At 40.4% G+C, this 20,000-nt stretch overlaps 2 protein-coding genes across 2 annotated transcripts in view; one reads left to right on the top strand and one right to left on the bottom strand.

Annotated features, from left to right (window-relative positions):
* The window catches only part of NUFIP2 (nuclear FMR1 interacting protein 2), a 39,545-nt gene extending 30,396 nt beyond the window's left edge, over positions 1 to 9,149 (top strand). Inside the window, exon 4 of the mRNA XM_054458774.2 lies at positions 389 to 9,149. Within this exon, the coding sequence (XP_054314749.1) occupies positions 389 to 441 (53 nt within the window). The 3' untranslated portion in view covers positions 442 to 9,149. The remainder of the gene's footprint in view (positions 1 to 388) is intronic.
* Positions 9,150 to 10,435: 1,286 nt separating this feature from the next.
* CRYBA1 (crystallin beta A1) lies at positions 10,436 to 18,154 on the bottom strand. The gene is made up of 6 exons (XM_054458773.1): positions 18,119 to 18,154; positions 15,756 to 15,820; positions 14,661 to 14,779; positions 12,762 to 12,903; positions 11,185 to 11,327; positions 10,436 to 10,765 (listed from the first exon to the last, which is right to left on the bottom strand). The coding sequence occupies exons 1-6, from the start codon at positions 18,147 to 18,149 to the stop codon at positions 10,618 to 10,620; spliced, it is 648 nt and encodes a 215-aa protein (XP_054314748.1). The 5' UTR covers positions 18,150 to 18,154; the 3' UTR covers positions 10,436 to 10,617.
* Between the last annotated feature and the right edge of the window lie 1,846 nt (positions 18,155 to 20,000).

Raw genomic sequence — 20,000 nt, 5'->3', positions numbered from 1 at the left:
CAGCAAAAGAAAAATCCAAGTGTTTCTTTTAATATTGGATTATTGGTGACAAACTTTTCTTTGGCTGCTGTTTTCAAATACACTGCTTTTGTAATCAGTAGAAGTACATAAAACCCTTAAGTGAACTCAACCATCTCTGATCTGTAGGAGTTGAGGCCCTCACTGGCTAGAGGATCCTGTACTTGGAATTCATTGGAATTCCAAATAGCTACTTCCAGGTTGAGAAACTGGATCATACATGTGTTAGTACAAAGAGGAAATGCGCTTGAAGTTTTGTTTTCATAAAAAAATTGGGCAGTTTAAATGATGGTTGTTTGGGATTGTTATCGGAATATGGGCATTTTGAGATTCTAGACCTTATTTTTATTTATTTTTTTAACCTTTCTAGATCCCAAAAGGATAATCACTTACAATGAAGCCATGGATAGTCCAGATCAATGAAGGACCAGACTGCCTATTCGTAACCTTTCTGCAGCATTAGAGCCATCGTTCATGGGGGACACAAGGCTTTTATGCTCCTAGATCTTCAACGCAGCAGAGGAACCATAAGTAGAATCACAGGATAATATATACAAATATATATATATACATATATATATATATAGTTATTTAAAAAAGGCAACTGAAAGTAATTAGACTTCTTAAGGAATCAAATTTATTTCAAGAGACTACACATGGTTATTTAATCTCCGGTACTGAATAGGTTTTTTTTTTTTCTGTTAGTTTTTGTTTTTAAGTGTGAATGCAAGTGATTAATGAATACAGACTTAACAAGTGTGGTTCTAAAGTTCCTGCTGTCATCAACTTGGGCAACAAATGACCCACTGGAAAGGCAAATCCACTTAAAAGATCTTTGTATCTTGTTCTGTGACTGAAGTGATACACTAATCACGGGGAACCCAGAATGATTCAACGTTTTCCCCCCACTCCTCCCTTGATCTTTTTGGTTTTACTTTAATTAAGCCCTGCGAGAATGCTGGATAAATGCCTTGAAGTTAGCAGGGTGTATTTTTTTAGCGAATATGATTTGCATGTCTTGCCAGGAGTTAAGCGGCCTCTGTGGGGTGTTGGGGAAATACTTTATTTCTTTCCATTTATTTTTTGTGGGGTGGGGATAGGGGAGGGCATTGAAGTTCTACAATTCTGGAATCGTTGATGGTACATAGTTAACTTGGCTTCGGTTACATATTGGACTTTAACAACTGAAGAATCTATGCGTGTCATTTAAAGAAAAGTTGCAGAACAAGCAATTGGCTTAGATATACAATCTGGAAAAATATTCCTGTGCCCATATTTTAATGTAATTGTATAACTGGGAGCAAAAATATATTCTGCTTTTCAACTGTAGGTGCTCCAGACTTGCTCTCTGTCACTAACACTAAATGTGCTGTTTTCCTTGTTTTTCATCAAACATTTAAGACAAACTTAGACCTTTCTGTAAATTATCTTTTAATTTCTCAGCAAAATCTAAAAGGGGAAGAAAAAAGTCCATGAAAACTAAAACTTTTCATGTTTTTAGCCAGTGAGAAGGTAATAAACCCTGACTGTAGAAGGTGTGTTTTCATGCAAACTATACTTCTGAGCTTGTTAGCTTCTAATTATATCTTAATAAATATATTTTATTACTAGAGCAAGATGGGTTTTTAAGGAAAATAATGTGAAATTCTGGAAATTTTCTTTGGGGCAGAGAAGAGCATTAGCCCTGTCTTATCATTACATTGCCATCCTGTTGCACTGCAGCTTGTGTATAGCATGCTAAAATAAATTTTTGTGTGTGTGTGCAGAAATTAAGGGTCCAATTGAGATTGGGTGATGTTAGTAGCATAATAACAAGTTGTCTGGCCTGACACAGCATCACATCACACACACAGAAATTAGTATATCCATGTATGTCAAATACAGGTTAAAATATCAGGGCATTTATATAAAGAGTTGTAGTCTTCTGATAAAAGTAGACTGGATCCCCTGGGGTATTTGGGGAGAAAGTAACTACTTTTGCTCTACCCCTAGAAATATCCGGTTTTGAGTGACTGTAGTATGGATGGGTTTTCTTGTTTTGTTGATTATTTGAGGCTTTTAAAAGAAGTAGTTCATGAAAGAAGCTGTTGGACTCAACATAGAATAGAGTAACTATCTTTTTAGTCTGGATTTCTGCCCTGCTTAGATTTTAAAAGTATAAGCATGGATTGCCAATTCCACTTGATGTAAACAAAACTTTTTTTTATACATAATATATATATATATATAAAATAACTTATTGTATCAGTCCAGGTTCAGAAACTTGTGGTAGGCCAGTTCCAGATAGTTTCATTTCACCTGTAAACTGTATCACTTTTACTGATATTGTAATTTTCAAATGTATAATATGTTTACAGATGTGCCCTGCATTTAGTCTGCCTTGTTCCTATTTTGATTTTTGTTGAGTCTCCTGCCTGCTTGCCAAAAGCTAGGATGCTTCAGGCCCATGTACAATTGAAAGCAGAGGCATCCTTGAGCTTTAAAGCATTGAACAAACTGGAAAATGCAACATACCACATAACTGAAGTGAAAAAAGTCTGTGTTTTTGTGTTTTTTTAAATAAAAATTTTCAAAAAGTTAAAAAAAAAAAGACATATAAGGTTGATTAAAGGGAAAAAAGGCTCCAGTTTGTTTTACAGGTTTTAAAGTTCTGCTGTGTGTTCAATTGCCTTGTGTAACCACTTGTCGCCTTAGGGCCAGATTCCCTTCTCCAGTCCCCTTTTTTAAATGTCCATTTTGCTTGCCTGGAATTTTAAAGTTCTTCTGTCTCACAACTCACAAGAAACTTTCTGGGTTTGTGACATACAGAGGTTGAATGAATATATATTTGAAAAGGAAAAAACAACAAACCCAGCCCCCACATGAATTGGGCTTTTTAACTTAGAAGCAACACTTGATTAAACATCTTTAGAAAGCTATTGCTTTTCTAATTTCCTTCCATATCCCTCAGGCCTCAGTGTTCAGAGAAGCCAAAAAGAATGTATCACTTCTCTGTCTGTCCAAAGGTTTTTGAGAGTCTCACTTGTAAATGAAACAATGCAACATTTCACTTTGATTTCTCCACTGAAATCTTGATTATATGGTTACAGGTATGTAGTTAGGAATGTCTGTTAACTTTCTGAGAACCCTAGTGCCCCATCATATTAACTGTCAGTATTTTGGGGGCATTAGGTTAATAGACTTAATTGCCTAGGTACAAGCAGGACTTTGGGACAAATCTCTTTGTGCTGTTTGGTAACACTTAACTCTATTTGTTGCAATCTTTCTCCTTAGGTCCTCACACAATTCCTTACAGAGCACTTATTAAAAAAAAAATCTTAAGAGTTGATCTGTTTTCTGATTATTTTGTGTAAGCTTCTAAAACTTCAGCTATGATTAATTTAGCACATTTAAATAACGTGTTATTGTTTGGTATAAAGAATTTTCCTTCAACTCAGAGTATTAGTACTGTAGCATAAACCAAATACAGTCTAGAGGGGATTTTTAACATCCCTCCATTATAAAGACTGAAAAAGGGGTGTGTGTGCGTGTGTGTATGTATGTATGTGTGTGTTGAGTGTGTGTGAGGAAAAGATGGAGATATTAAAAATTAGTAAATGAATGTGTATAAGACATTAGTATTCAGAGAATGAACTTGTATTTATTTTGTGCCATTTGTTTTCATTACACAGAAAAAAGTCAGGTGGTTTAAATCCTTAAAAGGGTAGTATTGAAAAATGGCACTAAGAATGAAATTATGACCTATTTTTTTAATAGCTATGAAGATACTAATTATGGGTGAAGATTTCTTTTTAAATCTGTTTTCATTGTTGTAGGCTTCTGTGTCACATACCACTCTTGTAGGTGTCCTCAATAATCCCCCTTTCCCACAAAATACACAGGGTGTATTATCTTTCTCTTTATTCACCCCCACTTTGCTGAACTGAAGTTAATTACATAGCCTTTTTTCTAACCTCCTTAGTAATGAACCTTCACATAAAGTGTATTTACAGCATCTGTAGTAGCCAGCTCTTCCTCCTTTACTTTCTAGGAGGGGATAGCCAATAACTAGGAATTTAATGACAGATTGTTTTTTTCTTTGAAATAAATGGCCAGAGAGTTTCTCCATTTTAGAATTTTGTTGTCCTCCTTAATCATCTGCTTACCTAGTCATTACTCAATCTGCAGAAACTTCATAAAGGAAAAGTGCTGCATTGTTTTTACAAATAACAGTTTGTAGGGAAAATATGACAAACCTTAACTATGGGAGTTGTCCACAATACAAAATTTTGAAAAAACATTACATAGTGATAATATCATACTTGGTTGTTAGGCTTGTTGCTTCCCCACATCAGAGGCATCTAATGATTTATCTTTTGTAATTGCTGTAAACTTTTTAAAATAAGCCATTTAGTGTGAAATTGTCATGTGTTAAATGGCTACTGGCAAATGGCTATTGGAAATGGACTTTACTCAATTTTAATTCCACTGTAAATAAGGAGGGAGTCATTCCTGCAAGGCTCTCTTCAGAGAAATAGGTTAAAAGTCCAATTTCCAGGTATTATTAGTATAGTTATGCCACTGGGCCACATCCTCAACAACAGCTGATCCCTCTTGTATAAATATGTTAGCTGTGCAGAACAGTTATGTTATAGGACAAATAGGTCATTATGGTCAGATCGGGGTTGATGCCACACCAGTCAAGGTAGAGTCTGATAGGGCAGTATCTTAATAACCCTACCCATGACTTAACTGTTGGATTTGAAAGGAAAACGTAGGATTTGCTCTTCTCCCCTTACCCGCCACAAAATTTTGATAATTTGTTTAAAAGGGAGAGGCAGAGGAAAAGACTAGAAGCATAAATAGCTGCTGTAAGTTTGCCAGAGGCACATAGCTTAACATTAGTTCTTAATATCGATGTTATTTTTACTAATGTAATTAATCAACAGAGCACCAAGATTCTTTCATGGTGAAAAGGGTGGGCTTCTGTTTTGGTATCTTAAAATGTTTCTTTTAAAGTATACATCACCTGTGTGAGAACCAGGACCACCTGGGAGAGTGATGAATCATTGGCTCCACTCAAAAGCATTGCTCTACTGAGTTTTATATTTCACACTGTTTTGCTGCTCAAGAAAGGTCTTAAAGTAGTTAAAGGATGCCAGCAATAGTGCGAATAGAATTTTCGGTTGTCTGCATAATAAAAACACCCAGTGCAGCATGATTGGTATGTTGCTCTTGCATTATTGGGAATGGTAAATCAGTTATGGGCTAGAAACTATGGAACAGCCATCCTCATATGTGATGGGATTGCTGATTCAGACTTACCTATTTTACATAAAATTTTGTTATGTCCAGAGTTCTAAAGCCATTTTATAATACTGCAGTATCCCCCCACCGCCTTTTTTTTTTTTTTTTTGAGACGGACTGTCTATTGCCCAGGCTGGAATACAGTGGCGCAATCTTGGCTCACTGCAACCTCCACCTCCCTGGTTCAAGCAATTCCCCTGCCTCAGCCTCCTGAGTAGCTGGGATTACGGGTACACACCACCATATCTGGCTAATTTGTATTCTTAGTAGAGACGGGGTTTCACCATGTTGGCCAGACTGGTCTCGAACTCCTGACCTCAGGCAATCTGCCCGCCTCAGCCTCCCAAAGTGCTGGGATTACAGGTGTGAGCCACCGTACCCGGCCAAGTATCTCTTTTCTACAGCCTTATTAAATTAACTACAAACATTTATTTTCCAGTTTAGTTTTACTTTCAGTGCATATCAAAGTTGTACTCTTCAGACCAACGGACTAACTTGAGGGCAAATTACATAGCTTTCCATGTACCCTTTTTTCCTCAGGTGCTAATCAAAGGCTCTGAAAATGCATACTGCTTTAGTGATGTCTGCTTTATTCTTAAAATGCTTATTTCTTTTGCTAGATGTAAAGATTTGGTGTTAACAAAAGTGGTTTTAATATGTAAATATGAATGAATGCCTTTAGTTTACCCTGTTTGTCTATTATTATTAATCTGTTTTCATTTATCCTTCATAGAGGAGGATCCTTTCATGATCTTGAACACATTTCATTAGATATTGTTGCATTTTAAGAATGAAAATACACCTGTTTTCTGTCTTAGATTAATCCTGCTGCTGCTATGAGAAACTGAAAATCAAGAATGTGATGCACTTTTTACATTACTATATACCATACATATACCATAGGTTGCTTTGATACCTTTCGTGTAGCACAGCCACTAACAAGAGTGAGTGAATTATAAAATTCTCTTTGGGAGGGAATCAGTACAAGTAACTAATTGGCTGATATTGTCCTATGAAGGACAATAACTTAGGAATATAAGAATTCTGTTAATAGTACACTTTTTGGCCTTAAATGTCTTCTACTACTGAAAATAGTTTAAATCTTAGCTTTGTTTCTATTACTCCCTCTCTCTGCCTCAGAAGGAGGAATTGGGAAGAATGGCTTAAAGGACGTGGTGTCATTGATTTGTTGCTGATCTTTTAGAAAACATTTGTCTGTGTAAGCTGGGGACTTATTTTTTGTTTGTATATAAAGGAGAAATAATGCTGCCCTGAACCAATCAGATTTAGTTTAAATCAAATCAATCAAAACTCCAACTATCTGTTTCTCTTGTCTTTTTACTTAGCAAAGGAAAACTTTAGTGAATGCTACTTGACAAGAAGATAAGTCATTTCTCAAGCACATACCCAAACTTGAAGGTGATTGAACCCAAAATAATGGGTGGGAAACACCGAATGAGGTGGAGGAATGAGAAAGATGTGTGGGCCAAAGCTATCTGGTTATATTTTGATGTTGCCAATATCGCAAAGCCAAAATTTTAATTTGCTTATTTAATATATTTGTTGGCCAGAGATCTATTTTTATATCAATGTGCCTTGCATGTATATTAAAAAAAAAATTGGAAACGCCATGTAGTAATGCCTGAGATAGTTGATGGTTCTTACCACCTCACTAATTTTTATGCAGTATGAAATGCTCATTCTATTGCCCAACTGGTGCTCTCTGTTTAAAGTTACAGATCTTGTCAAACTGGAACTATTTTATAAGCTGGGGAAGTGATTTACTTTTTTTGTTGTATCTTTTTTGTTCTTAGTCTGTTAGTGGCTGTCCTGTAGTGGGAAATAGTAAAAGGATTATTCACTCCCTTTTCTTCTCCCCTCAGCACCTTCTTCAAGTAAACATTTCTTGTGTGCTTTGAAAAAAGTTTCAGCTTGCTGTCTCTTTTAATGTTTTAAAGAAGTGTTATACAAAGCATTGTTTGCAAAATATAGGGAGATAATGGAGTCCACTTTAATTTGGAATTCTGTGTGAGCTATGATCCAAGTTATCAGCTCTTTCCAACTTTAAAAATTTTGTTAAAAGCACCTTGCTTAGAAAATTTTAAATATTTATGTCTGCAACAATTGTCTCAAAATAATAAACTGTGCAATTCTTGTCATTAAAAAAAAAAGATCTGAATTTTCCCTAATGTGACTTGTTAGTTTCTCTCTGTATTTCCTGCCAGTGTAAATGTGAAAGCTTTGCTTGCATTACGTTTTAGAAATGCATTTTGCACACTCAAATTTTGCCGAAGCTCCGTGAAAAGGTTAGATCTAAGTAGATGAATAAAGCTATGCACATGTTCTGAAAGTTTAATTTGTGTGTCATTACCAAAAGTGACCAATTTATCCTTACTACTTTGCTGTTCTTAGCTTTACCATCTTTGGAAACTTGGCTCAAAGTTATATAGTTCTGGGCTAGCTCATCAGTGGAACTAGGAGAGAGGAAAACTGGCACCTATTTTAATAAAGTTCAATTTAAACAAGAGCTTGACTTGTATCTATTAAAGGGCTTTTCTTGAAACAGGGCAGTTTTATCAGCTTTACAAATCATTGGATGTTCTTCCTTAGTAATATTTTGGTTTATTTGATCAAATAGAAATGGAAAGTAATTCAAACTGAAAGACTCTTTTTTGTCATATGGAACTTGGTGACGATTTTATGTCTTAAAGCTGGTTTAAAGGTAGGATACCTTTAGCTTTATTGCTTTAGCATAAATTTAGTTGACTGAATTGACTGGCTTGAGATTAGAATTATTCAGTTGTTTGTAAGATCAAAGCACAGGTTGTTTTAAAGATAACGTGTATCTTTTAAAACATTGCCCAAGCTGATTAGAACAAGTTTAGAAATTGCGTACATTTGGTTCAAGTGCTGCAATCTGCATGTACTAAATAGCTTTACTTTGTGTATGTGTACTTATAATGTGTAGATGTACTACCCAGGTTTTGTCAAATCATCTTTTTTAAAGTTGTTTTTTTTTTAATTGCTTCAGGACCTTTGTAGGAGAGGCTAATATGTTTAAGTAGAAGATATTACTGATAGCATTTTCCCCATGCTCCTACATATAAAATAAATATTTCTATTTTATACCTTTTTCAATATACAGAAGAGGGTTACTTCTTCATCAAGTATATTGTTGCCTTTGAGGACACAGCAAAACCCTTCTATATGTATCTTCATTGATAGTGGCAGTTAAAAACTAAGTTATCCGGTTAAGACTCAAAAGGTGACCCATAATTAATTGCCTGGTCTTAAAAGGCAGAAATGCAGGAGTGTAGCAAGCATCATCTTAGATGGCTATGGTTCCTCTTCCGCATCTGTCAATAGTTCACTTATGTTCAGTCTTAGAACCTACTAGAAGAGCAAAGCAATTTCTGTCTTGTGCAGAGGCACTTAGGAGCTGAGTTACCTCTTAATCTGGGGGAATGGATAATAAGTGGAGTACAGTTACGTTAAAGGATGTTCCCCCCCCTCAAAAAAAAGTTTCAATGTTTGTTTTGCCCAGTCAAAAATATAGGTCTTTTCTAGATATAAGAACAGTGACCAGAAATTTTCCCTTTTGCTAAATGCTTAGGTGTTTGCTGTAGCTGTTTCTGATGTCATGGATTCTGAGGAAGTGTCAGTTACGTGATGATCTTCCTTTATTGATGTCTTCATCATGTTCGGTGTTTTAAAAATATAAATTACCAACACTCTACAACCATATCCAGATTTACTTATTTTATCAGAAAAAAAACTTGAGAAATTTGTAGATCAAATTGAGAGACAATAAGTGTACATTGTTGAATAAAAAATTTTAAAGTTTCTGAGGTGTTTGTTATCTTTTGTGTGCTTTAGTTTTTTAAAAAGTCTTTACTGACTAATCTTAAATTCAGCTGATAAAAAGTTAAAAAAAAAAACAAAAAACTGAAAACTAAGTTTGTGACATTGATAATGATTTGTTTCCAAAGGGTCAAATATGTGAAGAATTTAAGTCTTAAGTATACTATGGTCCTATGATTTTTTTTAATTTTTTTAATCATACAGGTTTTTACAGTGCTTAGAATTAGCTTGCTTATTGAAAAATCCAGAGCTATCCTGCCTTTTTGCAGGACATTAAGCCTTATGCTCTTCCAATTGAAATAAATCAAAATTGAGCTAAGCAGTTGAGCAACTAGAATGTTAAGCTGCCAAGATTCTGGATTTATTCGTAACTTTGTGTTGAAATATGTGGCAGTACACACTGGAGAAACTTCCTGTTTCTTTAGTACTGATTTGTCACAAGGTGAAAGGAAAATCAATGCCAACTTCAACATTATTAGAAAGAGCAGGAGACGGGAGGAAAGGACATAAAAACATTTACCAAAAGTGTCAGTCGCTATAGAGATTGATAACATTTAGGTGATATGCTTTATTGTTCTTTGAGATAAGGAATAATTGTCCTTGGCCTGGTGAGTGACTTGCAAGGACACAAAAGAGAATGTGGAGTTTTATGGAAGCTTGACTTAAAAAATTCTCATCCAGGCGGGCACAGTGGCTCAACACCTGTAATCCCAGCACTTTGGGAAGCCACAGTGGGTGGATCACTTGAGCCCAAGAATTCGAGACCAGCCTGGGCAACATAGTGAGACCTCATCTCTACAAAAAGTACAAAAATTAGCCAGGCATAGTGGCAGGCACCTGTAGTCCCAACTACTCAGGAGGCTGAGGCAGGAGGATCACTTGAGCCCAGGAGATCGACACTGCACTTCAGCCTGGGTGACAGTGAGACCCTGTCTCAACAACAACAAAAATTCTCATCCACAGGCCGGGCGTGGTGGCTCACACCTGTAATCCCAGCACTTTGGGAGGCCGAGGCGGGCGGATCACCTAAGGTTGGGAGTTCGAGACCAGCCTGACCAACATGGAGAAACCCGTCTCTACTAAAAATACAAAATTAGCCAGGTGTGGTGGTGCATGCCTGTAATCCCAGCTACTCGGGAGGCTGAGCCAGAGAATCACTGGAACCCGGGAGGCGGAGGTTATGGTGAGCCGAGATAGCGCCATTGCACTCCAGCCTGGGCAACAAGAGCAAAACATCTAAAAAAAAAAGTTCTCATCCACTTAGGTGTGATTTATGTGAAGCATGGTAGTTAATTGAGTCTACAAAGTTGTTTTTTTTTTAATGACGTTTATTGTGGATTTCAGCAGCTAACATTTGAAAGCAATGTCTGTGAGCAGAACATAAAACTTATTCTAGAGTGCTTAGCAAGGTCTCATGCTTGAGGAATGATCGTACTTGGAGCTTTTAATAAGCTACTGTTGGATTCGGCGAATCGATTGGATCTGCGAAGTCTGGGCATGAGAGCCCCACTCTCTCCAATGTTTATAGTCTCCTCCGTGATGGTCACTTTCCAAGATATACTGATACCCACGATATCCAGGATATTGGTAGCAAACCCAGCTAGGAAATTCAAAGTACATTTCATTATTAAAACTAATTAGGAATCTGGTTAATACCCCAAAACCTGAGCCTCTTTACTCAACACAATGGTATGAGATGCTTTTAGGCTTAGAAAAAATAGCCATCCTAAATGTGTCAGGCACTATTTGTAAGCATAATATGGCTATAGCTAGTTAATTAGCCTTAATCATCAAAAGAGATATAAGTAGTCAATGTAAATTCTTCCATAGAGGCGTGTCTGGGGGAGAGAAATCTGCAACCTTAAGTGGTAGTTGGTATAAAGAACTTGAGATTCAAAATTATGTAGAACTAGAATGTGACATCTATACCGATATGTGTGAAATCTGATTAAAACATAACCATTGATGCAACCCCAGGAGTTACTTTGAAGTATATTCCAACCCTGTTTTTGTACTTACGCCCCACTTTGTATCTTCATGGAGCCGACTTCGTTGTTGAACCAACCCATGGCTTGCAAGGAGGGGTAGTCGTCAGAGATCTCCCACTGGCGTCCAATAAAGTTTTCCTTCTCAAAGATGGTCATCTTAGACTCCTTATGATTCTGTAATTCAGAAATTGTTTAAAAATGTCTAGTACTAGTGCTATGGCTATCATTCTTCATGTTTTTCAAAATTGAAACACTTTTTTGGATTACACAAGGAAGCACATGATAATTTAAAAAGATTAAGGCAACAGATTTGTGAGAAAACAGTAGCCCATAATTTTGTTTATTCCAATGTAAATACCATAACATTTAGAATGTACAAATAACTGATAACTATTTTGGAATAATGAAGAGGATTTGACAGTGAGAAAAAGTACTAGCAAAATGCAGCCAACCAAGGGATTAATATTCACTAATGTGACAAAAGATCTCACAAATTAATACAAAAAGTAAGCCCAAATATGTATGTGTGCGCTTGCGTGTGTATGTGTGTTGTTGGAAATAACTTGTATGTCCAGTAGGGGACATGACTACTACACAAGCATTAAAAAGGCAGAGACTAACCTATATGAACTTCAAAAATGGACAAAACTGTTTGGTAATAGAAAGTGGTAGGGGAGCGATTGAGTGGAAAGGGACACCAGGGAACTATGATGGAATGTTCTTTATATCGTTAGGGTGTTGGTTACATGGATATATATATTTTTCAAAACTGATGAGAATATTCACTTAGGATCTGTGCATTTTACTGTATGTCAGTTATACCTTAGGGTGGGCAAATGAAATGTTTTTAAAAGTGAGATTGAAATAATTTCCAGACAGGGAACTATTTATTTGGATTAGAGCTATTTAGGTTAACTTCTCCACCAGTTGAATTTTGGCAAGACTTTGAACCGAGGTGAGATTATTAACCAAAATCACGAGAAACTCACACATAGACTGAATATTTGGAAAGGGTCTAGCCCAACCTAACTCCTAATACAGGGATCATTTTCAACACACCCCTTAAGGTCATCCTGCTTTCTGCTTGAACTGTTTCCAAAGACCAGAAACATCCCAGCCTGATGCATTATTGAGTAATACTTAAGTGTTCAGAACAAGAAGATTATTATCAATCAATGTAGATCGATACTGGAAGACTTGCCTATTTCTTCAGTCATTCCCACTTACTGAAAGGTTACTTCAGCATCTTCCTGTTTCTGCAGTAAAAGTGTTACACAGATTGAAATTTAACTGGCCAAGGATTCACCTTTTGCTGCAAGGTAAGCACTTTCACTCATTTACTAGTGTTTCACAAGTTTACTGGGCTCTTGAGTATCCACTTACTGCCACCTGTAAGACCCTTAGTTTTAGCTTAAGGGAAGTACCACCTGGTGGAGAAAAATCAAATAGCAGGCTTAGTGAAGAAAGTGATGTTTTCTCTTTTTTTACTTTTGTCTTTTTTCCTGCCACATTCAGCATAACTGATGAGAAATAGCATGAACGTCAGTCTGTCCACACCCTCTTGTCCCATCCCTCATATGCACAGAAGTGGAAATTTCAGAGACTCACAGCTGAACAGATGGGGCGGAAGGACATGAGACGCTCAATGTGGTAGGCATTACTCCCACTCCAGGCATCCCAGCGAGGGTATTCTCCTCTCTCCAGGATAAACTGTTGCCCACAGAAGCTGGTATGCTCATAACCAATCCAGCTGCCAAAGACATGTAGTGTTTGTTCATGGTGTTCAAAGCCTATATGGCCTTGGGGAGAAGGCATCTTTCGTTTTAGATAAGTTAATAGTGGGGTAAAATACCAAGCTAATCCCAGTAGAGCTGTACAAAGTAATTTGTCACAAGAGTTGAGGAATGAGTTGACAGGTATACTAAGCAGGTTAGTGAATGTAATATTTGTTTGGGGATTATCACTGAAAAGGTCTATCTACTTCACTGGTCTGAGTGAAGTGTATTAGCAAAGCCAATCTAAAATTATATTTCCTGGCTGGGTATGGTGGCTCACGCCTGTAGTTCCAACGCTTCAGGAGGCCAAGGCAAGCAGATCGCTTGAGCCCATGAGTTGGAGACCAGCCTGGGAAACATGGCGAAACCCTGTCTACAAAACTCAAAAATTAGCCAGGCGTGGTGACCCACTACTGCAGTCCCAGCTATTCAGGGGGCTGAGGGTTGAGGCTTGGAGGTGGAGGCTGCAGTGAGCCATGATTGTGCCACCGCACTCCAGCCTGGGCAACAGAGTGACACCTTGTCTCAAAAAAAAATTTTTTTTTTCTTTTTCTCCAAATCACCTATTCTCTACCTGTTTCAGGATCTAGTGACTGACTATTGCAAGCTTGTCCAACCTGTTGCCCAAGGGCTGCATGCAGCTCAGGACAGCTTTGAACGCAGCCCAACACAAATTTGTAAACTTTCTTAAAACATTATGAGTTTTTTTTGTTGTTGTTAGCTCATCAGCTATCGTTATGGTATTTTATATGTGGCCCAAGACAATTCTTTCAGTGTGGCCTAGGGAAGCCAAAAGATTAGACACCCCTGGACTATTGCTTTGGCTCAAGCCAAACCTGTTGGCGTCTTCTTAAGAAAGCACAGGGACGAACAAGCAGCTGATGGATTACTAGTCTTTTTTTTCCTTTGACTTGTGAGTTCTTTCTCCTAGTGCCCCATACCTATACTTAAAACTTGAAACACTCAGCTTAGTTTTTCACAATTGGGTCTCAGTTAGTGATGACACCTTAAAGTGTTACATCTTTTAAAGGACTGAAGAGCTTAATTTTGGTGGCAAGCAACTTGTGGAAGCCTATCCACATGCAAGGCCAATTCTGCCTAGTCAAGGGTGAGTCTTTTCCTTAGGTATTTTCAGGCTAATGATAAAGGCCTCAACTACTCTGCCAAGAGTCAGAGGACAAAAATGAGAGGGTCTCCCTCAACCAAGATTAACCATCAACCAGAAACTGCCTGAAAGATGAATCAGGAGCTAATACGTCTCTGGAGTCGTGGGGTTAAGGCTTTTTTTTTAATAAAGAAATTAGCTAACAATGTCTGCTCTGGGATATGCAGGAGGAGAGTTAGCCATGAAGAGGCAGCCACTTGACACTTTCTTCTCTACCAATTTTCTGCAGGCAAGAAAAACTCAAGGGTCTTGTGGCTGTTCTGAGAGCACCCTAGGTAGCAGCCTGTGAGCTCCAGAAGCAAAATTTTGATTACTGCCACTGCCCCACCCCATTGTATGTATTTCTTTATCCAGCCCCTGAAATCTAGTACCCAGCCACTAAGAACCTCATGTTCCTTCTAGCTTTGGCTTACTAAATTACGCATGTAGTGATTTCTTTCGAGGCCTCTCTCCGAGAAATGACTAGAGCCTAGGGGAACATCCTTCTTCCCCTATCCCCACTCTATGGTCCCATGTCTGAAGGGACCTGAAATAAGGGGCTGCGGTTCTGCAGAAGTCCATACTCACGCGCCACTTTCCACCTTCAGGGACCGGACATTATCAAAACTGCACTCAGAGACATTTGGACAGGAGCTGGTGAACTCCATCCTCTTGCCCTGAAAGTTCTCCTGATCATAGATGGTTATCTGAAATGAGATTGAATGGCACAAGAGAGCTAGAACATCAGGAAAAACAGAGGTCTAGGTCAACAGCTTAACTTGAGTCTGACTCTGTGCTTTCTGTTACCAGCTGTAGCCTGGGATGCCTGATGAGGTCTCTTCCAGTGTAGACAGGTCAGGAAAGGGTTTGAATTAATGCCACTGGTTGGTGTTCATTTGCCCAGAGTAAGGATGAGGTGGAGGGAAGATTGGTTTATGATAGAAATGGTCTGCCAGGGATAGTATCTAGACCAATGGACAGGCCAAGGACTTATGGGCTCCCATTCCACCACAGTTCCTTCATAAGCATGGCCCAGAGGCCAGGATTCTGGGAGTCCCAGGAGCTCCTTATAGATTCTTAGCTTCTCCAGCCACACCCCCTATAGAAACCTAGAGTGTAAAGGAGAGTTATGGTCAACCCTTTTTCTACTTTGAACTAAAACCTGGCTCATGGACCTGGCCAGAGGACCACTCCCAAAGCTGTGAGCTGACCTCAGAGTTGACCCAATGAGGAGAGTGGGGAGTGTTGGAGAGAGGCCAGTGAGAGGCCTGAGGATCAGCCACTTCGGCCAATGGTTAAAGCCAACCTCAGGCTGGGAGGCTGAGTCCTGTAATTTATTTGGGATCTAGTAGTAAATATCTTTATGGGCCCTCATTTTCTCCATGGACATAACCGTTGCTGGGCTGCTGTATTTTAAGATGACTTTAGCGGGGAGGAGAGAGGAGTTAAGGAAACTAGGTATCATCTCCCACCCATCATTGGCGTCCACAGTCATCCTTCCTTTGTGCAATGGGACATCCTGAGAGATCCTTCCTTCGACAGCACTGGAGCTTGTGTGGACCTTTCTCCTACAAACTGGGGTTTTTCTGGTCAGTCACTGCCTTATGGACGAGCACAGGCCTGGGGCCTGCTCTGTGCAGCATCTCACCCCTGCCCTGTTGGATGTGATGGGGGTGGGCTTACCTTCCATGGCCCCAGGGACCCCGGCGTAGGGTTGGTCTGAGCCATCTTGGTGGTTGGAAGGGTTTCTGGAAGACAGAGCACACACGAATGATGTGGCCTCTGGGGAGGAGGGTGAGGTGAGGGAATGCCTCGAAAGGTAAAGGAGACTTGAAATCTGCAAGACAGACTTTGGTTGGAATTCTGGCTCTGCCACTCACTAGCTGTGCCTCGGGGTTGTTTTTTTTTTGTTGTTGCTATTTTGAGACAGGGTCTTCCTCTGTCATCCAGGCTAGAGTGCAGTGGTGCAATCTCACTTCATTGCAACCTCTGCCTCCTGGGCTCAGGTGATCCTTCTGCCTCAGCCTCCCATGTAGCTGGGACTACAGGCATGCACCACCATTGTCCAGCTAGTTTTTGTATTTTTAGTAGAGATGGGGGTTTCACCATGTTGGCCAGGCTGGTCCCGAACTCCTGACCTCAAGTGATCCATCCACCTCGGCCTCCCAAAGTGTTGGGATTACAGGTGTGAGCCACCGCGCCCAGCCTGAGCCTCAGTTTTTCCATTGGTAAAGCTTCGACATGCAGTTATTGTAAAGATCAGAAATAATAGGCCGGGCACGGTGGTTCACGCCTGTAATCTCAGCACTTTGGGAGGCCGAGGCGGGTGGATTACCTGAGGTCGGGAGTTTGAGACCAGCCTGGCCAATGTGGTGAAACCCCGTCTCTACTAAAAATACAAAAATTAGCTAGGTATGATGGCACACACCTGTAGTCCCAGCTACTCGGGAGGCTGAGGCAGGAGAATTGCTTGAACCCAGGAGGCGGAGGTTGCAGTGAGCTGAGATCGTGCCACTGCACTCCAGCTTGGGCAACAGAGTGAGACTCCATCTCAAAAAAAAAACAAGGATCAGAAACAATAATGCAGGTAAAGCACTGAAAAGCATTGTGACCCTGTCCTCTCATTTGCTTTCAGGTGACAGCATTGCCTCTGTCTGCAATATAAACTCTTTGGCAACCACCTAGGCCAGACCCCTCATGTGACTGGCCAAACAAGCCAGCCATGCCAGGATCCCAAGCCCCAGACTCCCTCGTAACCCTTCACGGTCTCATCCTTATCTGGCCCCTTTCTGCTTTTCTTTTTCTTTTTTTTTTTTTTTTTTGAGATGGAGTTTCACTCTTGTTGCCCAGGCTGGAGTGCAATGGTGCAATCTCGGCTCACCGCAACCTCCGCCTCCCAGGTTCAAGTGATTCTCCTGTCTCAGCCTCCCTAGTAGCTGGGATTACAGGCATGTGCCACCACGCCTGGCTAATTTTGTATTTTTAGTAGAGACGGGGTTTCTCCATGTTGGTCAGGCTGGTCTTGAACTCCCGACCTCAGGTGATCTGCCCGCCTTGGCCTCCCAAAGTGCTGGGATTACAGGCATAAGCCGCCGCGCCCGGCCATTCCTTTCTGCTTTTCTGTCTCCTAGATCCTACCCAGCCTTGACCTTGCCTCCTCAGAGGCTTTCCTGCCTTCTCCAGCCCACAGCCACTTGCTTGCTTTCTTGATTTCTAGCACTCATCACAGTACCAATCTGTGTTCTGGTTGGATGTCCTGGTGAGCACCTCAATGGCAAGGCCTGGGTCTTCTGGGGGATTGGTATAGCATCGTGCTGAGCACATGTGGGGATGAGGGATCAGGGGGACATTGAAAAAGACTTATTGAAGGAAAGTGAAGAAGAAAAGAGTTATAATACTTAACACTCAATAATGGCTATCTACATGTCCGGCCCTGTTTTAAATGCTCTACATGCATTGACGCATTTAATCTTCACATAAAGCCTATGAATTAAGAATTATCATTATCCCCATTTTACAGATGAGGATACTGAGGCTCATAGAGGTTAGGTAGACAGTAAAGATGGTAGGACGAGTTTTAAAAAAGGAAGGACAGAGCAAGAAAGAGGAAGGAAAAGAGCGGGAAGGAAGGGAAGAAGGAAGACAGGCAGGTGTGTATTAGGTTTCTTAGGACAGACATTCATGGCCCTCCTCCTGGCTGGTGTCGGGCCCAGGAATGATGCATGTAAACTCTGTAATGTATTTTTCCATTCTGAATCTCTGAATAAGCAACATTTCCCAGGTCCTGCCCCCATACCTTCTCCCTGCTCATTTCTTGGGGGCCCATGCCCATCCCCCAGCCTTAGTTGCTAGGGCAGTGGTTATTGCTATATAAGTGACTCCTCTTGGGGTGACAAGGGAAGGCTGCCTTCCACCAGAGTTCCCCACTCTTCTCCAGCCACCCTAGAAGGCTCTACACACTAGGCAGGAGAACTGGGCCCTCTCCTGGGCATGTCTCTGCAGAGCAAGGAGAGGAAGGGCAAGGGCACCCTGAGGGCCTTACTCACCCAGCTCCTGCTGCTCAGCCTGGGTCTCCATCTGGTACCACTTGCTCTGTGGCCCTCCTCTTTATAGCCCTGCGGCCTCTGGCCTCTGGCCCTGTCAGCACTCTGCTCTCCCTCTGCCTTTGTTCCTCATGATCCCCAGAGCTTTGGTGGCTCAGCTTGCTGGGGCCTTTGTTTAAACCAGGGATACAGAAATCCAGAGAGGCCCCTCTGTTGTGGGCATGGCTGGCTGCTGCAGGCCTTGGCTGCTCTAGTCTTTCTTAATCTCAGAGCAGCTAGGGGGTGAGGACAGAGGTCTCTGCCATGAGTATTTGTCTCTTGTCCTTCTCCAGGTTCCTCACACCACCTTGGGATCTTCCTAAGACCCTAAGACCCTGGGAGACCCCATGTCATATCAAACACATCAAAATGCACCTCACTTCCATACAGGATATGCATTTCTTGTTGTTTAAAAATGTGAAAGAATTATTGTAATTCTGAACTCAATATGAGAAAAAATGGTTCACTGTATTCTTGGGAATCTTTATTATGCTGTATTTATATATAACTAAGAGTTGACTTCAGTTATAGTTGACTAACAGACATGTGTTTCTCTGTAGCTATTTTATTAAATATTCCTTTTAATTTTGCAATTTTCTTTTAAAATTTTGGAGCTATAACTTTTGGGTTTTTTAAAAAAGAATTAAACCATTTATTGAATAATTCCTATATATTAGACATGTGTTAAATGCTTTACTTAAAAAGTTTGAATTAAATACTTTTCCACAACAAAAGAAATACTTTTCCACAGCCACCACAACAGTGCTATTTTCACCTCCATTTTCCAGATGAAGAAACTAAGACAGAGAACAATCAGGTGACTTGCCTAAGGTCACAATATTTATAATGGCAGAGCCAAGACTCAAATCCAGTTCTAACCAACACCAAAGTCACTGCCCTGCACTGGCCCTCCCTCAGGAGTAATGCATAAATGGCCCAAAAAATTCTGGGAGAGGAAAGAGACCCCCCTGGCTAGAACTGCAGTTCTGAATATAAACACTGAGCATATAATGGATGTAACTTATCTGTTTCAAAAGGGGAAGGAGCCTAGAAATGAAGCAATTTTTCCTCCTAAAATGATCTTGGCTGCCTGTCCCTTTGTCTTCCATGTTAATTCCTTTCACCATTCTGCTCCCAAACAGGCCAGGTCCCACATCAGTTCCAGGAGGAAAGGGCTCTTTCAGCCTGCGGGTCATCGTTGGGCAGCAGTAGGAAGGGGAAGAAGGCAACCCTCTGAATACCTCCTTTGGACTCACCATCTAGATGTAAAAGTTTCACCTGCTCCATCTCAGATTCCTAGGGGCCTTCCTGTGAAGTTGTCTAGGCAAGCGGTGATAGGGACCTAGATGTCCTTGCTTCTCCCCTCTAGCTCACCCAGGCCAGGGACGAGAATTCCTGCCACCCACACCTTCAAAACCAATTTTTTTTTTTTTCTTTTTGAGACAGAGTGTCGCTCTGTTGCTTAGGCTGGAGTGCAGTGGTGCGATCTTGGCTCACCGCAGCCTCCGCCCCCCAGGTTCAAGTGATTCTCCTGCCTCAGTCTGCTGAGTAGCTGGGATTACAGACACCCGCCACCATGCCTGGCTAATTTTTTTGTATTTTTAGTAGAGATAGGGTTTCACCATGTTGGCCAGGGTGGTCTTGAACTCCTGACCTCAAGTGATCTGCCCACCTCAGCCTCCCAAAGTGCTGAGATTACAGGCGTGAGCCACTGCGCCTGGCCAATTTTGAGGTTTTACTGTATTGTTTTAGGTCTTTGGAAATCTCACAGGCCCAAGTTACTACGTGTATAGTACCTTAAAGTGTAAAATGACTTCTCCCAGAAACTTCAGGACACTTGATGAAG

The sequence above is a fragment of the Pongo pygmaeus genome, chromosome 19 (genome assembly GCF_028885625.2).
Source record: "Pongo pygmaeus isolate AG05252 chromosome 19, NHGRI_mPonPyg2-v2.0_pri, whole genome shotgun sequence".
Lineage (NCBI taxonomy): Eukaryota > Metazoa > Chordata > Mammalia > Primates > Hominidae > Pongo > Pongo pygmaeus.
This window is presented reverse-complemented; position numbering and strand designations above follow the sequence as displayed.

Excerpts from the sequence above, each read along its gene's own strand:
- CRYBA1 (XM_054458773.1), bottom strand. The coding sequence starts at position 18,149 with ATGGAGACCCAGGCTGAGCAGCAGGAGCTGG. Across the intron at positions 11,328-12,761 it reads TCCGCCCCATCTGTTCAGCT|AATCATAAGGAGTCTAAGAT; the intron begins GTGAGTCTCTGA and ends TCTGAATTACAG. Across the intron at positions 10,766-11,184 it reads ATGAAGATACAAAGTGGGGC|CTGGGTTTGCTACCAATATC; the intron begins GTAAGTACAAAA and ends TGAATTTCCTAG.